Source organism: Salmo salar, chromosome ssa02 (genome assembly GCF_905237065.1).
Source record: "Salmo salar chromosome ssa02, Ssal_v3.1, whole genome shotgun sequence".
NCBI classification, from domain to species: Eukaryota; Metazoa; Chordata; class Actinopteri; order Salmoniformes; family Salmonidae; genus Salmo; species Salmo salar.
The window spans coordinates 17947545-17960822 of NC_059443.1; the positions used below are offsets into that span (position 1 = coordinate 17947545).

General features: G+C 49.6%; 1 protein-coding gene and 1 long non-coding RNA gene across 2 annotated transcripts in view; both read left to right on the forward strand.

Annotated features, from left to right (window-relative positions):
- LOC106574309 (sugar transporter SWEET1) overlaps nt 1–2867 on the forward strand; it is a 10531-nt gene extending 7664 nt beyond the window's left edge. The window contains 1 exon segment of the mRNA XM_045698821.1: nt 734–2867. Coding sequence (XP_045554777.1) covers nt 734–841 — 108 coding nt within the window. The 3' untranslated portion in view covers nt 842–2867.
- An 8224-nt stretch (nt 2868–11091) lies between these two features.
- On the forward strand, nt 11092–12187 carry LOC123739009 (uncharacterized). Its single transcript, XR_006767590.1, has 2 exons — nt 11092–12001; nt 12093–12187. It is a non-coding gene; the product is annotated as an uncharacterized lncRNA (long non-coding RNA).
- The last annotated feature ends 1091 nt before the right edge of the window (nt 12188–13278 follow it).

The window sequence follows — 13278 nt, forward strand, 5'->3', positions numbered from 1 at the left end:
CAATCCTGTCTTGGAGCTCTACGGACAATTCCTTCAGCCTCATGGCTTGGTTTTTGCTCTGACATGCACTGTCAACTGTGGGACCTTATATAGACAGGTGTGTGCCTTTCCAAATCATGTCCAATCAATTGAATTTACCACAGGTGGACTCCAATCAAGTTGTAGAAACATCTCAAGGATGATCAATGGAAACAGGATGCACCTGAGCTCAATTTCTTTTTCTCATAGCAAAGGGTCTGAATACTTATGTAAATAAGGTATTTGTTTTTTTTATCTAGTTCTTGCTTTGTCATTATGGGGTATTGTGTGTAGATTGAAGAGAATTTTTATTTATTTAATCAATTTTAGAATGAGGCTGTAAAGTAACAATGTGGAAAAAGTCAAGGGGTCTGAATAGACTATGTGAGACATGGTAGGGGCTAGATGGATGGGGACTGTTAAATGATTGTAAATTACCTTTAGGGAAAGGGGATACCTGGTCAGTTGTACAACTGAAATGTGTCTTCCGCATTTAACCCAACTCCTCTGAATCAGAGAGGTGCGGAGAACTGCCTTAATCGACATCCAGGTCTCCGGCGCCCGGGGAACAGTGGGTTAACTGCCTTGCTTAGGGGCAGAACGACAGATTTTTACCTTGTCAGCTCGGGCATTCGATCCAGCAACCTTTTGGTTACTGACCCAACGCTCCTACCCGCCAGGCTTTAACCTCTGTGTGTTTGTTTGTGTGTTCCAGGTTCCAAACACGCCAGGCATTGTGACCAGTCTCATCCGGTTCTTCCTGTTCTGGAGATTTGCATCTGTCAATCAAGGCGTGCCATCCTATAAGCTCATCGAAATCTAAGTGGCTGGAGACTCGCACACCAATGGTTGCAAGGGAGAGAGATAACAGGCTTCTTGACCCTATCATGGTCAGGCTGTCAATCACTGATATTGTTACTCATATTGTAAATGATTCATGATCACTCCTACCCACCAAGGGTTGAAGGAGACTTTCTCCTCTCAAGGCAGAAGCTGTCCCTAATCACAGATCTAGGATCAGAGTACCCAAGCAATGGGGGATGAACAATTCTGAATAAATATCTGACCCTGTATCAGTGGTTAGGGGCATCTTCCTCATCTTCCTCCCTCCACCACTTCCTTTTAGTGCCTTCTGTCCTAGTCTGGGACATCATTACTGCCACCTGAGAACTCAACCATGGGCGGGACAGTCCTGCCCTGTCAATCACAGTAGTCTCTGTTACCCAGTGGGAGCTTTTTTGCTCAGCATCAATGCGCTGCTATTGGTTGAATCGCTCTAACTATAACAGGGCAGGATGGTCCCGCCTCTAGTGGGGTTTGAGACTCCCTCACCTTTATAGTTGACTTGTCCTCATCATTATGGTACCCTGTAAACAACTCTGTTCCTGGTAGCCACAGTATCTGCTGGGTTGTTATCCTCTAGTGGGGTTTGAGACTCCCTCACCTTTATAGTTGACTTGTCCTCATCACTATGGTACCCTGTAAACAACTCTGTTCCTGGTAGCCACAGTATCTGCTGGGTTGTTATCCTCTAGTGGGGTTTGAGACTCCCTCACCTTTATAGTTGACTTGTCCTCATCACTATGGTACCCTGTAAACAACTCTGTTCCTGGTAGCCACAGTATCTGCTGGGTTGTTATCCTCTAGTGGGGTTTGAGACTCCCTCACCTTTATAGTTGACTTGTCCTCATCACTATGGTACCCTGTAAACAACTCTGTTCCTGGTAGCCACAGTATCTGCTGGGTTGTTATCCTCTAGTGGGGTTTGAGACTCCCTCACCTTTATAGTTGACTTGTCCTCATCACTATGGTACCCTGTAAACAACTCTGTTCCTGGTAGCCACAGTATCTGCTGGGTTGTTATCCTCTAGTGGGGTTTGAGACTCCCTCACCTTTATAGTTGACTTGTCCTCATCACTATGGTACCCTGTAAACAACTCTGTTCCTGGTAGCCACAGTATCTGCTGGGTTGTTATCCTCTAGTGGGGTTTGAGACTCCCTCACCTTTATAGTTGACTTGTCCTCATCATTATGGTACCCTGTAAACAACTCTGTTCCTGGTAGCCACAGTATCTGCTGGGTTGTTATCCTCTAGTGGGGTTTGAGACTCCCTCACCTTTATAGTTGACTTGTCCTCATCACTATGGTACCCTGTAAACAACTCTGTTCCTGGTAGCCACAGTATCTGCTGGGTTGTTATCCTCTAGTGGGGTTTGAGACTCCCTCACCTTTATAGTTGACTTGTCCTCATCACTATGGTACCCTGTAAACAACTCTGTTCCTGGTAGCCACAGTATCTGCTGGGTTGTTATCCTCTAGTGGGGTTTGAGACTCCCTCACCTTTATAGTTGACTTGTCCTCATCATTATGGTACCCTGTAAACAACTCTGTTCCTGGTAGCCACAGTATCTGCTGGGTTGTTATCCTCTAGTGGGGTTTGAGACTCCCTCACCTTTATAGTTGACTTGTCCTCATCACTATGGTACCCTGTAAACAACTCTGTTCCTGGTAGCCACAGTATCTGCTGGGTTGTTATCCTCTAGTGGGGTTTGAGACTCCCTCACCTTTATAGTTGACTTGTCCTCATCACTATGGTACCCTGTAAACAACTCTGTTCCTGGTAGCCACAGTATCTGCTGGGTTGTTATCCTTCTCTTTTAACTAGACTGATGTACAGTGCATTTGGAAAGTTTTCAGACCCCTTGAGTTTTTCCACATTTTGTTACGTTACAGCCTTATTCTAAAATGTATTAAATTGTTTCTTTTCCTCATCAATCTACATCCAGTACCCCATAATGACAAAGCAAAGAGAGGCTTATTTTTTTGTACATTTATAAAATGGAAATATTACATTTACATAAGTACTTGCTCCATTCATCTTTCCCTCAAACCTGACTAGTCTCGCAGTCCCTGCCGCTGAAAAACATCCCCACAGCCTGATGCTGCCACCACCATGCTTCACCGTGGGGATGGTGCCAGGTTTCATCCAGACATGATGCTTGGCATTCAGGTTTCATCAGACCAGACAATCTTGTTTCTCATGGTCTGAGAGTCTTTAGGTGCCTTTTGGCAAACTCCAAGCAGGCTGTCATGAGCCTTATACTGAGGAGTGGCTTCAGTCTGGCCATTCTAGCATAAAGGTTCTGGAAGGTTCTCCCATCTCCACAGAGGAACTCTGGAGCTCTTTCAAGGCCCTTCTCCCCCGATTGCTCAGTTTGGCCGGGTGGCCAGCTCTAGGAAGAGTCTTGGTGGTTCCAAACTTCTTCCATTTAAAAACGATGGAGGCCACTGTCTTCTTGGAACTTCAATACTGCAGAAATTGTTTGATACCCCTCCCCAGATCTGTTCCTCAACACAATCCTGTCTCGGAGCTCTAAGGACAATTCCTTCGACCTCATGGCTTGGTTTTTGCTCTGACATGCACTGTCAACTGGGACCTTTTATAGACAGGTGTGTGCATTTCCAAATCATGTCCAATCAATTGAATTTACCACAGGTGGACTCCAATCAAGTTGTAGAAACATCTGAAGGATGATCAATGGAAACAGGATGCACCTGAGCTCAATTTCAAGTCTCATCACAAAGGGTCTGAATACTTATGTAAATAAGGTATTTCTGTTTTTTATAGATTTGCAAAAATGTATATAAACTTGTTTTCACTCTGTCATCATGGGATATTGTGTAAGCTTGATGAGGATTATTTTATTTTTTTAATCCATTTTAGAATAAGGCTGAATAGTACTTTCTGAAAGCACTGTATACCTGGATAACCAGACGTCTAAGGTCTGGACTCGCTAGTCAATCAGTTATATGAGTGGATCAATTCAGTACCACAGAGAGATGAAAACCAGCAGGACTGTGTGTTCCTAGTAGTACTAGTTGTAGCTGGGGCGTAGAGCCCTCAGTTGTGCATCCCTACTAGGGTTGCAAAACTCCAGGAACTTTCAATAAATTCCCTGTTTTTCCAGGCATCCCGGTTGGTGGATTCATAGAATCTTAAGGGAAAAGGAAGGAAATCTGTCCAGGGAATTTATTCAAAGTTCCTGGAATTTTGCAACCCTTACCCTACTCTAAGCAGACATGTCATGTACGTTACATAATCGGTACTTGGTCTCTAAATCCATGAACTGAGGGAAGACTAAGAATTCCATTCTTATTGTGTTTCACACACAATGTTTTTATTTGTTGTATTTGGGTCATATGTCTTCGTGTGCATGTGCACAATGTTTTTTGTTGTTGTTTTTATTGGTTTATGTTTGTCCAAACTAAATATACTGTAAGTATATTGTCTGTGCTCTTTTTTGTTGTTGTTGTTGATGCATTGTATTGTGTATAGGGTATTCTACATATGCTATTTTAATGGGATATTATCACTATGGAAATAAGGGAGTTGGGGCTTTGCTGGTTCTTCAGACTGATTGAATAAATGTTTTATACTGTTGTCTAACATCCAATGTTTTTCCTTGTGTGGAAAAAGACTATCCACATAGGCCTACTGCTAACATGAATAGGTACAATTTGATTGGCTGAATATGCAGACATATTGAACGAGGTGAGAGCACTGCACTTGACCATGTGGAACACCAGTGGTGTATTCATTAGTCAGTTGCAAAACGTTTAGCAACAGAAACCGTTTTACTCTAAAAGTATGTTTCTATTGGACAAATTCAGGTAGGTCCCTCCCGGTTTGGTTCTGTTTGCTTCCTAGAGTAAACAGTAAACAATCCGACTAATGAATACACCCCTGCTCTTGTAGTTCTGTGGGGTTTGTTTTGTGTTTTAGGGTTAATGAGGTTACTCTAGGTTTGTTTGTATGGAAAGCAGTGTGTGAGAACTTGCGTGATTGGCCAATACTGGGAATGAGTTTGTGTGAGTGAGACAAGGCAGTGTGATTGTTCTGCAATGAGAATGTGTTGATGTGTGTGCGCATGAGTAAGTGTGTTTTCCTAGCCAACACTGCCTGATTGGGCAGCTGTGGGAACGGCTGTGTTTCGGGTTTCTCAGCGTGTGTGTGTGTGTGTGTGTGTGTGTGTGCCAGCTTCTCTTCCTGTACTCAAAAGATCTAGCCTTCCTACTGAGAACACAGACACAACACCAAGAGAGTGGGGAAAAAGAGGGGGAGGAGATTGAGGACGGAGAGGGGACATGGAAAAGGGGGAGATGGTGATTGAGAAATGTGAAGAAAGAGAGGGAGGAATAGGGTCAAGGGAACAGCAGAGATTGACAGAGTGTGACGGGAAGGACCAAGGAAAAGGATAGAGGGACATAGCTATGCCACAGGGAGAGGGAGAGAGACCTAGCTATGCCACAGGGAGAGAGACCTAGCTATGCCACAGGGAGAGAGACCTAGCTATGCCACAGGGAGAGGGAGAGAGACCTAGCTATGCCACAGGGAGAGGGAGAGAGACCTAGCTATGCCACAGGGAGAGGGAGAGAGACCTAGCTATGCCACAGGGAGAGGGAGAGAGACCTAGCTATGCCACAGGGAGAGGGAGAGAGACCTAGCTATGCCACAGGGAGAGGGAGAGAGACCTAGCTATGCCACAGGGAGAGGGAGAGAGACCTAGCTATGCCACAGGGAGAGGGAGAGAGACCTAGCTATGCCACAGGGAGAGACCTAGCTGTGCCACAGGGAGAGACCTAGCTGTGCCACAGGGAGAGACCTAGCTGTGCCACAGGGAGAGACCTAGCTGTGCCACAGGGAGAGACCTAGCTGTGCCACAGGGAGAGACCTAGCTGTGCCACAGGGAGAGACCTAGCTGTGCCACAGGGAGAGGGAGAGAGAGACCTAGCTGTGCCACAGGGAGAGGGAGAGAGAGACCTAGCTGTGCCACAGGGAGAGGGAGAGAGAGACCTAGCTGTGCCACAGGGAGAGGGAGAGAGAGACCTAGCTGTGCCACAGGGAGAGGGAGAGAGAGACCTAGCTGTGCCACAGGGAGAGGGAGAGAGAGACCTAGCTGTGCCACAGGGAGAGGGAGAGAGAGACCTAGCTGTGCCACAGGGAGAGGGAGAGAGAGACCTAGCTGTGCCACAGGGAGAGGGAGAGAGAGACCTAGCTGTGCCACAGGGAGAGAGAGACCTAGCTGTGCCACAGGGAGAGAGCGACCTAGCTGTGCCACAGGGAGAGAGAGACCTAGCTGTGCCACAGGGAGAGAGAGACCTAGCTGTGCCACAGGGAGAGGGAGAGAGAGACCTAGCTGTGCCACAGGGAGAGGGAGAGAGAGACCTAGCTGTGCCACAGGGAGAGGGAGAGAGAGACCTAGCTGTGCCACAGGGAGAGAGAGAGAGAGACCTAGCTGTGCCACAGGGAGAGGGAGAGAGAGACCTAGCTGTGCCACAGGGAGAGGGAGAGAGAGACCTAGCTGTGCCACAGGGAGAGGGAGAGAGAGACCTAGCTGTGCCACAGGGAGAGGGAGAGAGAGACCTAGCTGTGCCACAGGGAGAGGGAGAGAGAGACCTAGCTGTGCCACAGGGAGAGGGAAAGAGAGACCTAGCTGTGCCACAGGGAGAGAGAGACCTAGCTGTGCCACAGGGAGAGAGAGACCTAGCTGTGCCACAGGGAGAGAGAGACCTAGCTGTGCCACAGGGAGAGGGAGAGAGAGACCTAGCTGTGCCACAGGGAGAGGGAGAGAGAGACCTAGCTGTGCCACAGGGAGAGGGAGAGAGAGACCTAGCTGTGCCACAGGGAGAGAGAGAGAGAGACCTAGCTGTGCCACAGGGAGAGGGAGAGAGAGACCTAGCTGTGCCACAGGGAGAGGGAGAGAGAGACCTAGCTGTGCCACAGGGAGAGGGAGAGAGAGACCTAGCTGTGCCACAGGGAGAGGGAGAGAGAGACCTAGCTGTGCCACAGGGAGAGGGAGAGAGAGACCTAGCTGTGCCACAGGGAGAGGGAGAGAGAGACCTAGCTGTGCCACAGGGAGAGGGAGAGAGAGACCTAGCTGTGCCACAGGGAGAGGGAGAGAGAGACCTAGCTGTGCCACAGGGAGAGGGAGAGAGAGACCTAGCTGTGCCACAGGGAGAGGGAGAGAGAGACCTAGCTGTGCCACAGGGAGAGGGAGAGAGACCTAGCTGTGCCACAGGGAGTGAGAGAGAGAGCTATGCCACAGGGAAATAGCTATGCCACAGGGAGAGAGCTATGCCACAGGGAGAGGGAGAGAGCTATGCCACAGGAAGAGAGAGGCAGCCTACAGGTGTGACTACTAGATGGTCTGGTTTTGATTCAACTGGAAATAGAAGAGGATACCTCAGTATAAACACTAGGGCTCTACTCTAGGAGGGAGGGAGGAATAAAGGAGGGCTCTCCTCTAGGAGGGAGGGAGGAAGAGAGGAGGGCTCTACTCTAGGAGGGAGGGAGGAAGAGAGGAGGGCTCTACTCTAGGAGGGAGGGAGGAAGAGAGGAGGGCTCCACTCTAGGAGGGAGGGAGGAAGAGAGGAGGGCTCTACTCTAGGAGGCAGGGAGGAAGAGAGGAGGGCTCTACTCTAGGAGGGAGGGAGGAAGAGAGGAGGGCTCTACTCTAGGAGGGAGGGAGGAAGAGAGGAGGGCTCTACACTAGGAGGGAGGGAGGGAGGGAGGGAGGAAGAGAGGAGGGCTCTACTCTAGGAGGGAGGGAGGAAGAGAGGAGGGCTCTACTCTAGGAGGGAGGGAGGAAGAGAGGAGGGCTCTACACTAGGAGGGAGGGAGGGAGGGAGGAAGAGAGGAGGGCTCTACTCTAGGAGGGAGGGAGGGAGGAAGAGAGGAGGGCTCTACTCTCGGAGGGAGGGAGGGAGGAGGGCTCTACTCTAGGAGGGAGGAAGAGAGGGCTCTACTCTAGGAGGGAGGGAGGGAGGAAGAGAGGAGGGCTCTACTCTAGGAGGGAGGGAGGAAGAGAGGAGGGCTCTACTCTAGGAAGGAGGTAGGGAGGAAGAGAGGAGGGCTCTACTCTAGGTGGGAGGGAGGGAGGAAGAGAGGAGGGCTCTACTCTAGGAGGGAGGGAGGGAGGAAGAGAGGAGGGCTCTACTCTAGGAGGAAGAGAGGAGGGCTCTACTCTAGGAAGGAGGTAGGGAGGAAGAGAGGAGGGCTCTACTCTAGGAAGGAGGTAGGGAGGAAGAGAGGAGGGCTCTACTCTAGGAGGGAGGGAGGAAGAGAGGAGGGCTCTACTCTAGGAGGGAGGGAGGAAGAGAGGAGGCCTCTACTCTAGGAGGGAGGGAGGAAGAGAGGAGGGATCTACTCTAAGAGGGAGGGAGGAAGAGAGCAGGGCTCTACTCTAGGAGGGAGGGAGGAAGAGAGGAGGGCTCTACTCTATGAGGGAGGGAGGAAGAGATGAGGGCTCTACTCTAGGAGGGAGGGAGGAAGAGATGAGGGCTCTACTCTAGGAGGGAGTGAGGAAGAGATGAGGGCTCTACTCTAGGAGGGAGGGAGGAAGAGATGAGGGCTCTACTCTAGGAGGGAGGGAGGAAGAGATGAGGGCTCTACTCTAGGAGGGAGGGAGGAAGAGATGAGGGCTCTACTCTAGGAGGGAGGGAGGAAGAGATGAGGGCTCTACTCTAGGAGGGAGGGAGGAAGAGATGAGGGATCTACTCTAGGAGGGAGGGAGGGAGGAAGAGATGAGGGCTCTACTCTAGGAGGGAGGGAGGGAGGAAGAGAGGAGGGCTCTACTCTAGGAGGGAGGGAGGAAGAGATGAGGGCTCTACTCTAGGAGGGAGGGAGGAAGACATGAGGGCTCTACTCTAGGAGGGAGGGAGGAAGAGATGAGGACTTTACTCTAGGAGGGAGGGAGGGAGGAAGAGATGAGGGCTCTACTCTAGGAGGGAGGGAGGGAGGAAGAGAGGAGGGCTCTACTCTAGGAGGGAGGGAGGAAGAGATGAGGGCTCTACTCTAGGAGGGAGGGAGGAAGAGATGAGGGCTCTACTCTAGGAGGGAGGGAGGAAGAGATGAGGGATCTACTCTAGGAGTGAGGGAGGAAGAGATGAGGGCTCTACTCTAGGAGGGAGGGAGGAAGAGAGGAGGGATCTACTCTAGGAGGGCGGGAGGAAGAGATGAGGGCTCTACTCTAGGAGGGAGGGAGGAAGAGATGAGGGCTCTACTCTAGGAGGGAGGGAGGGAGAGATGAGGGCTCTACTCTAGGAGGGAGGAAGAGATGAGGGCTCTACTCTAGGAGGGAGGGAGGAAGAGATGAGGGCTCTACTCTAGGAGGGAGGGAGGAAGAGAGGAGGGCTCTACTCTAGGAGGGAGGGAGGAAGAGAGGAGGGCTCTACTCTAGGAGGGAGGGAGGAAGAGAGGAGGGCTCTACTCTAGGAGGGAGGGAGGGAGGAAGAGAGGAGGGCTCTACTCTAGGAGGGAGGGAGGAAGAGATGAGGGCTCTACTCTAGGAGGGAGGGAGGAAGAGATGAGGGCTCTACTCTAGGAGGGAGGGAGGAAGAGATGAGGGCTCTACTCTAGGAGGGAGGGAGGAAGAGAGGAGGGCTCTACTCTAGGAGGGAGGGAGGAAGAGAGGAGGGCTCTACTCTAGGAGGGAGGGAGGGAGGAAGAGAGGAGGGCTCTACTCTAGGAGGGAGGGAGGGAGGAAGAGAGGAGGGCTCTACTCTAGGAGGGAGGGAGGGAGGAAGAAAGGAGGGCTCTACTCTAGGAGGGAGGGAGGGAGAGATGAGGGCTCTACTCTAGGAGGGAGGGAGGGAGAGATGAGGGCTCTACTCTAGGAGGGAGGGAGGAAGAGAGGAGGGATCTACTCTAGGAGGGAGGGAGGAAGAGATGAGGGCTCTACTCTAGGAGGGAGGGAGGGAGGGAGAGATGAGGGCTCTACTCTAGGAGGGAGGGAGGAAGAGATGAGGGCTCTACTCTAGGAGGGAGGGAGGGAGGAAGAGATGAGGGCTCTACTCTAGGAGGGAGGGAGGGAGGAAGAGAGGAGGGCTCTACTCTAGGAGGGAGGGAGGAAGAGATGAGGGCTCTACTCTAGGAGGGAGGGAGGAAGAGATGAGGGCTCTACTCTAGGAGGGAGGGAGGAAGAGATGAGGGATCTACTCTAGGAGGGAGGGAGGAAGAGATGAGGGCTCTACTCTAGGAGGGAGGGAGGAAGAGATGAGGGATCTACTCTAGGAGGGAGGGAGGAAGAGATGAGGGCTCTACTCTAGGAGGGAGGGAGGAAGAGATGAGGGCTCTACTCTAGGAGGGAGGGAGGGAGAGATGAGGGCTCTACTCTAGGAGGGAGGAAGAGATGAGGGCTCTACTCTAGGAGGGAGGGAGGAAGAGATGAGGGCTCTACTCTAGGAGGGAGGGAGGAAGAGAGGAGGGCTCTACTCTAGGAGGGAGGGAGGGAGGGAGGAAGAGAGGAGGGCTCTACTCTAGGAGGGAGGGAGGGAGGGAGGAAGAGAGGAGGGCTCTACTCTAGGAGGGAGGGAGGGAGGAAGAGAGGAGGGCTCTACTCTAGGAGGGAGGGAGGAAGAGATGAGGGCTCTACTCTAGGAGGGAGGGAGGAAGAGATGAGGGCTCTACTCTAGGAGGGAGGGAGGAAGAGATGAGGGCTCTACTCTAGGAGGGAGGGAGGGAGAGATGAGGGCTGTATTCTAGGAGGGAGGAAGAGATGAGGGCTCTACTCTAGGAGGGAGGGAGGAAGAGATGAGGGCTCTACTCTAGGAGGGAGGGAGGAAGAGAGGAGGGCTCTACTCTAGGAGGGAGGGAGGAAGAGAGGAGGGCTCTACTCTAGGAGGGAGGGAGGGAGGAAGAGAGGAGGGCTCTACTCTAGGAGGGAGGGAGGGAGGAAGAGAGGAGGGCTCTACTCTAGGAGGGAGGGAGGGAGAGATGAGGGCTCTACTCTAGGAGGGAGGGAGGGAGAGATGAGGGCTCTACTCTAGGAGGGAGGGAGGAAGAGAGGAGGGATCTACTCTAGGAGGGAGGGAGGAAGAGATGAGGGCTCTACTCTAGGAGGGAGGGAGGGAGGGAGGGAGAGATGAGGGCTCTACTCTAGGAGGGAGGGAGGAAGAGATGAGAGCTCTACTCTAGGAGGCAGGGAGGAAGAGATGAGGGCTCTACTCTAGGAGGGAGGGAGGGAGGGAGAGATGAGGGCTCTACTCTAGGAGGGAGGGAGGAAGAGAGGAGGGATCTAAAGGCGTCCTCATGCTTCTTGTGCGGAACAGTTTGTTCATATATTATGTCTTTCTTCATTTTGGTCTTCACCAAGGTTTTTTTGGGGCTGTTTGCGCACACATTTTTTTCTCGAAGCAAACTGAAGATCTGGAGCCGAAGTCTTTACCCCTTCATCATCATTGGTCAACAGTAGGGATTATTCAAATGTGTTGTCGTTCAACGATGGACGACTCGTTTTTATGCACATTTTTTCACTTGAGAAATACTGCACCAAACATCTTAGTTAGATGCTCGACTAAAGTGAAAGACTCACCAGAAGTGGGCGGGCAGAAAGTCCATGTCTCCAATCATCTTTGCTGATAGCAATGTTATGTTTCCATAAGTGGATGAATTGGTCTAATGTAGCATGTATGGTAAAGCCTCAACCCTTAGCTATCTCTTCCAACTCAAATGAGCAAAAAAAAATGGAATAATGAAAAAATATGTGTTTTGTGTGACTACAGCACCAGTGATAGAAGGTAAATATGTGTTGTTTTGTGTCTACAGCACCAGTGATAGAAGGTAAAATATGTGTTGTTTTGTGTGACTACAGCACCAGTGATAGAAGGTAAATATGTGTTGTTTTGTGTGACTACAGCACCAGTGATAGAAGGTAAATATGTGTTGTTTTGTGTGACTACAGCACCAGTGATAGAAGGTAAAATATGTGTTGTTTTGTGTGACTACAGCACCAGTGATAGAAGGTAAATATGTGTTGTTTTGTGTGACTACAGCACCAGTGATAGAAGGTAAATATGTGTTGTTTTGTGTGACTACAGCACCAGTGATAGAAGGTAAAATATGTGTTGTTTTGTGTGACTACAGCACCAGTGATAGAAGGTAAATATGTGTTGTTTTGTGTGACTACAGCACCAGTGATAGAAGGTAAAATATGTGTTGTTTTGTGTGACTACAGCACCAGTGATAGAAGGTAAATATGTGTTGTTTTGTGTGACTACAGCACCAGTGATAGAAGGTAAAATAGAGACATGTTCTTATTGAGGCACTGGCTTCGGTTGGGTCATTATAATTCAAAACAATATATTCTAAAATAAATCACACACACGCCTCGCACGGTCACCTTTGGTGAGTTTAGGCCATTAGATCTCCTCTGCAAAAACGTCTAAATTAATCACAGATTTCTTGAGTTTCTTCATTTAATTCTGACAATTTTGAGGGAGTGTATATTATTGCGGGTGTAGTGAAATGTTTGTGTTCCTAGCTCCAACAGTGCAGTAGTGTCTAACAATTCACAACAATACACAAATCTAAAAGTAAAGAATGGAATAAGAAATATATAAATATTAGGATGAGTGGCATTGACTAAAATACAGTAGAATAGAATACAGTATATACATATGAGATGAGTAAAGCATTACTTTTAAGGGAGTATGCGAGCACACTTGTTTAGCTTGCCGCCTTTAGGGGGGAGGGTGTAAGGAAAGGGTGTAAGGAACGTGGGGGGGGGGTTCTCTGGTAAAAACTAGGAAAAATAGAGATGAAAGGAATAGTTGAGGAGGGGCTGATTGGAGGGGTGTAGTCCCAATGTAAGGAGAGAGATGGGGGACAATAGAAGGATCTACTGTATGGAGACACACAGACTAGACAAAGCTAAGTTAATACACACCCATATGATCATTGTGACTGTGTACGTGTCTTGGGGAGAGAGAGTTAGGGTATGGTTGTCTGGGGCGTACGGGCAAGAGGGGGACAAGATGGGTGTGTTTAATCAGTGGAACAATGGCAGTCTGCTCACAAACAGGATCTCTCTGTTTCCTGAGTCTCTCTCTCTCTCTTACTCACACACAGAAAGAGAGACACACAGACATGTACGCATGCACTCACAAACAATCCATATATTTATATGTATATATACTTGTTCCGTTCCTTTACTTAGATTTGTGTGTATTATGTAGTTGTTGTGGGATTGTTAGATTACATGTTAGATATTGCTGCACTGTCAGAACTAGAAGCACAGCACAGCATTTCGCAACACTCATAATAACATCTGCTAACCATGTGTATGTGACCAATAACATTTGATTTGATTTGATTAAGCCTTCACTTCACTGGTAATATCAAATTATTCTCAGCAGAAACAGATTTAACAAGAACAGCAGGGGGCGGAAGAGTGAAACATGGAGCAGACTCAGCATAAACAG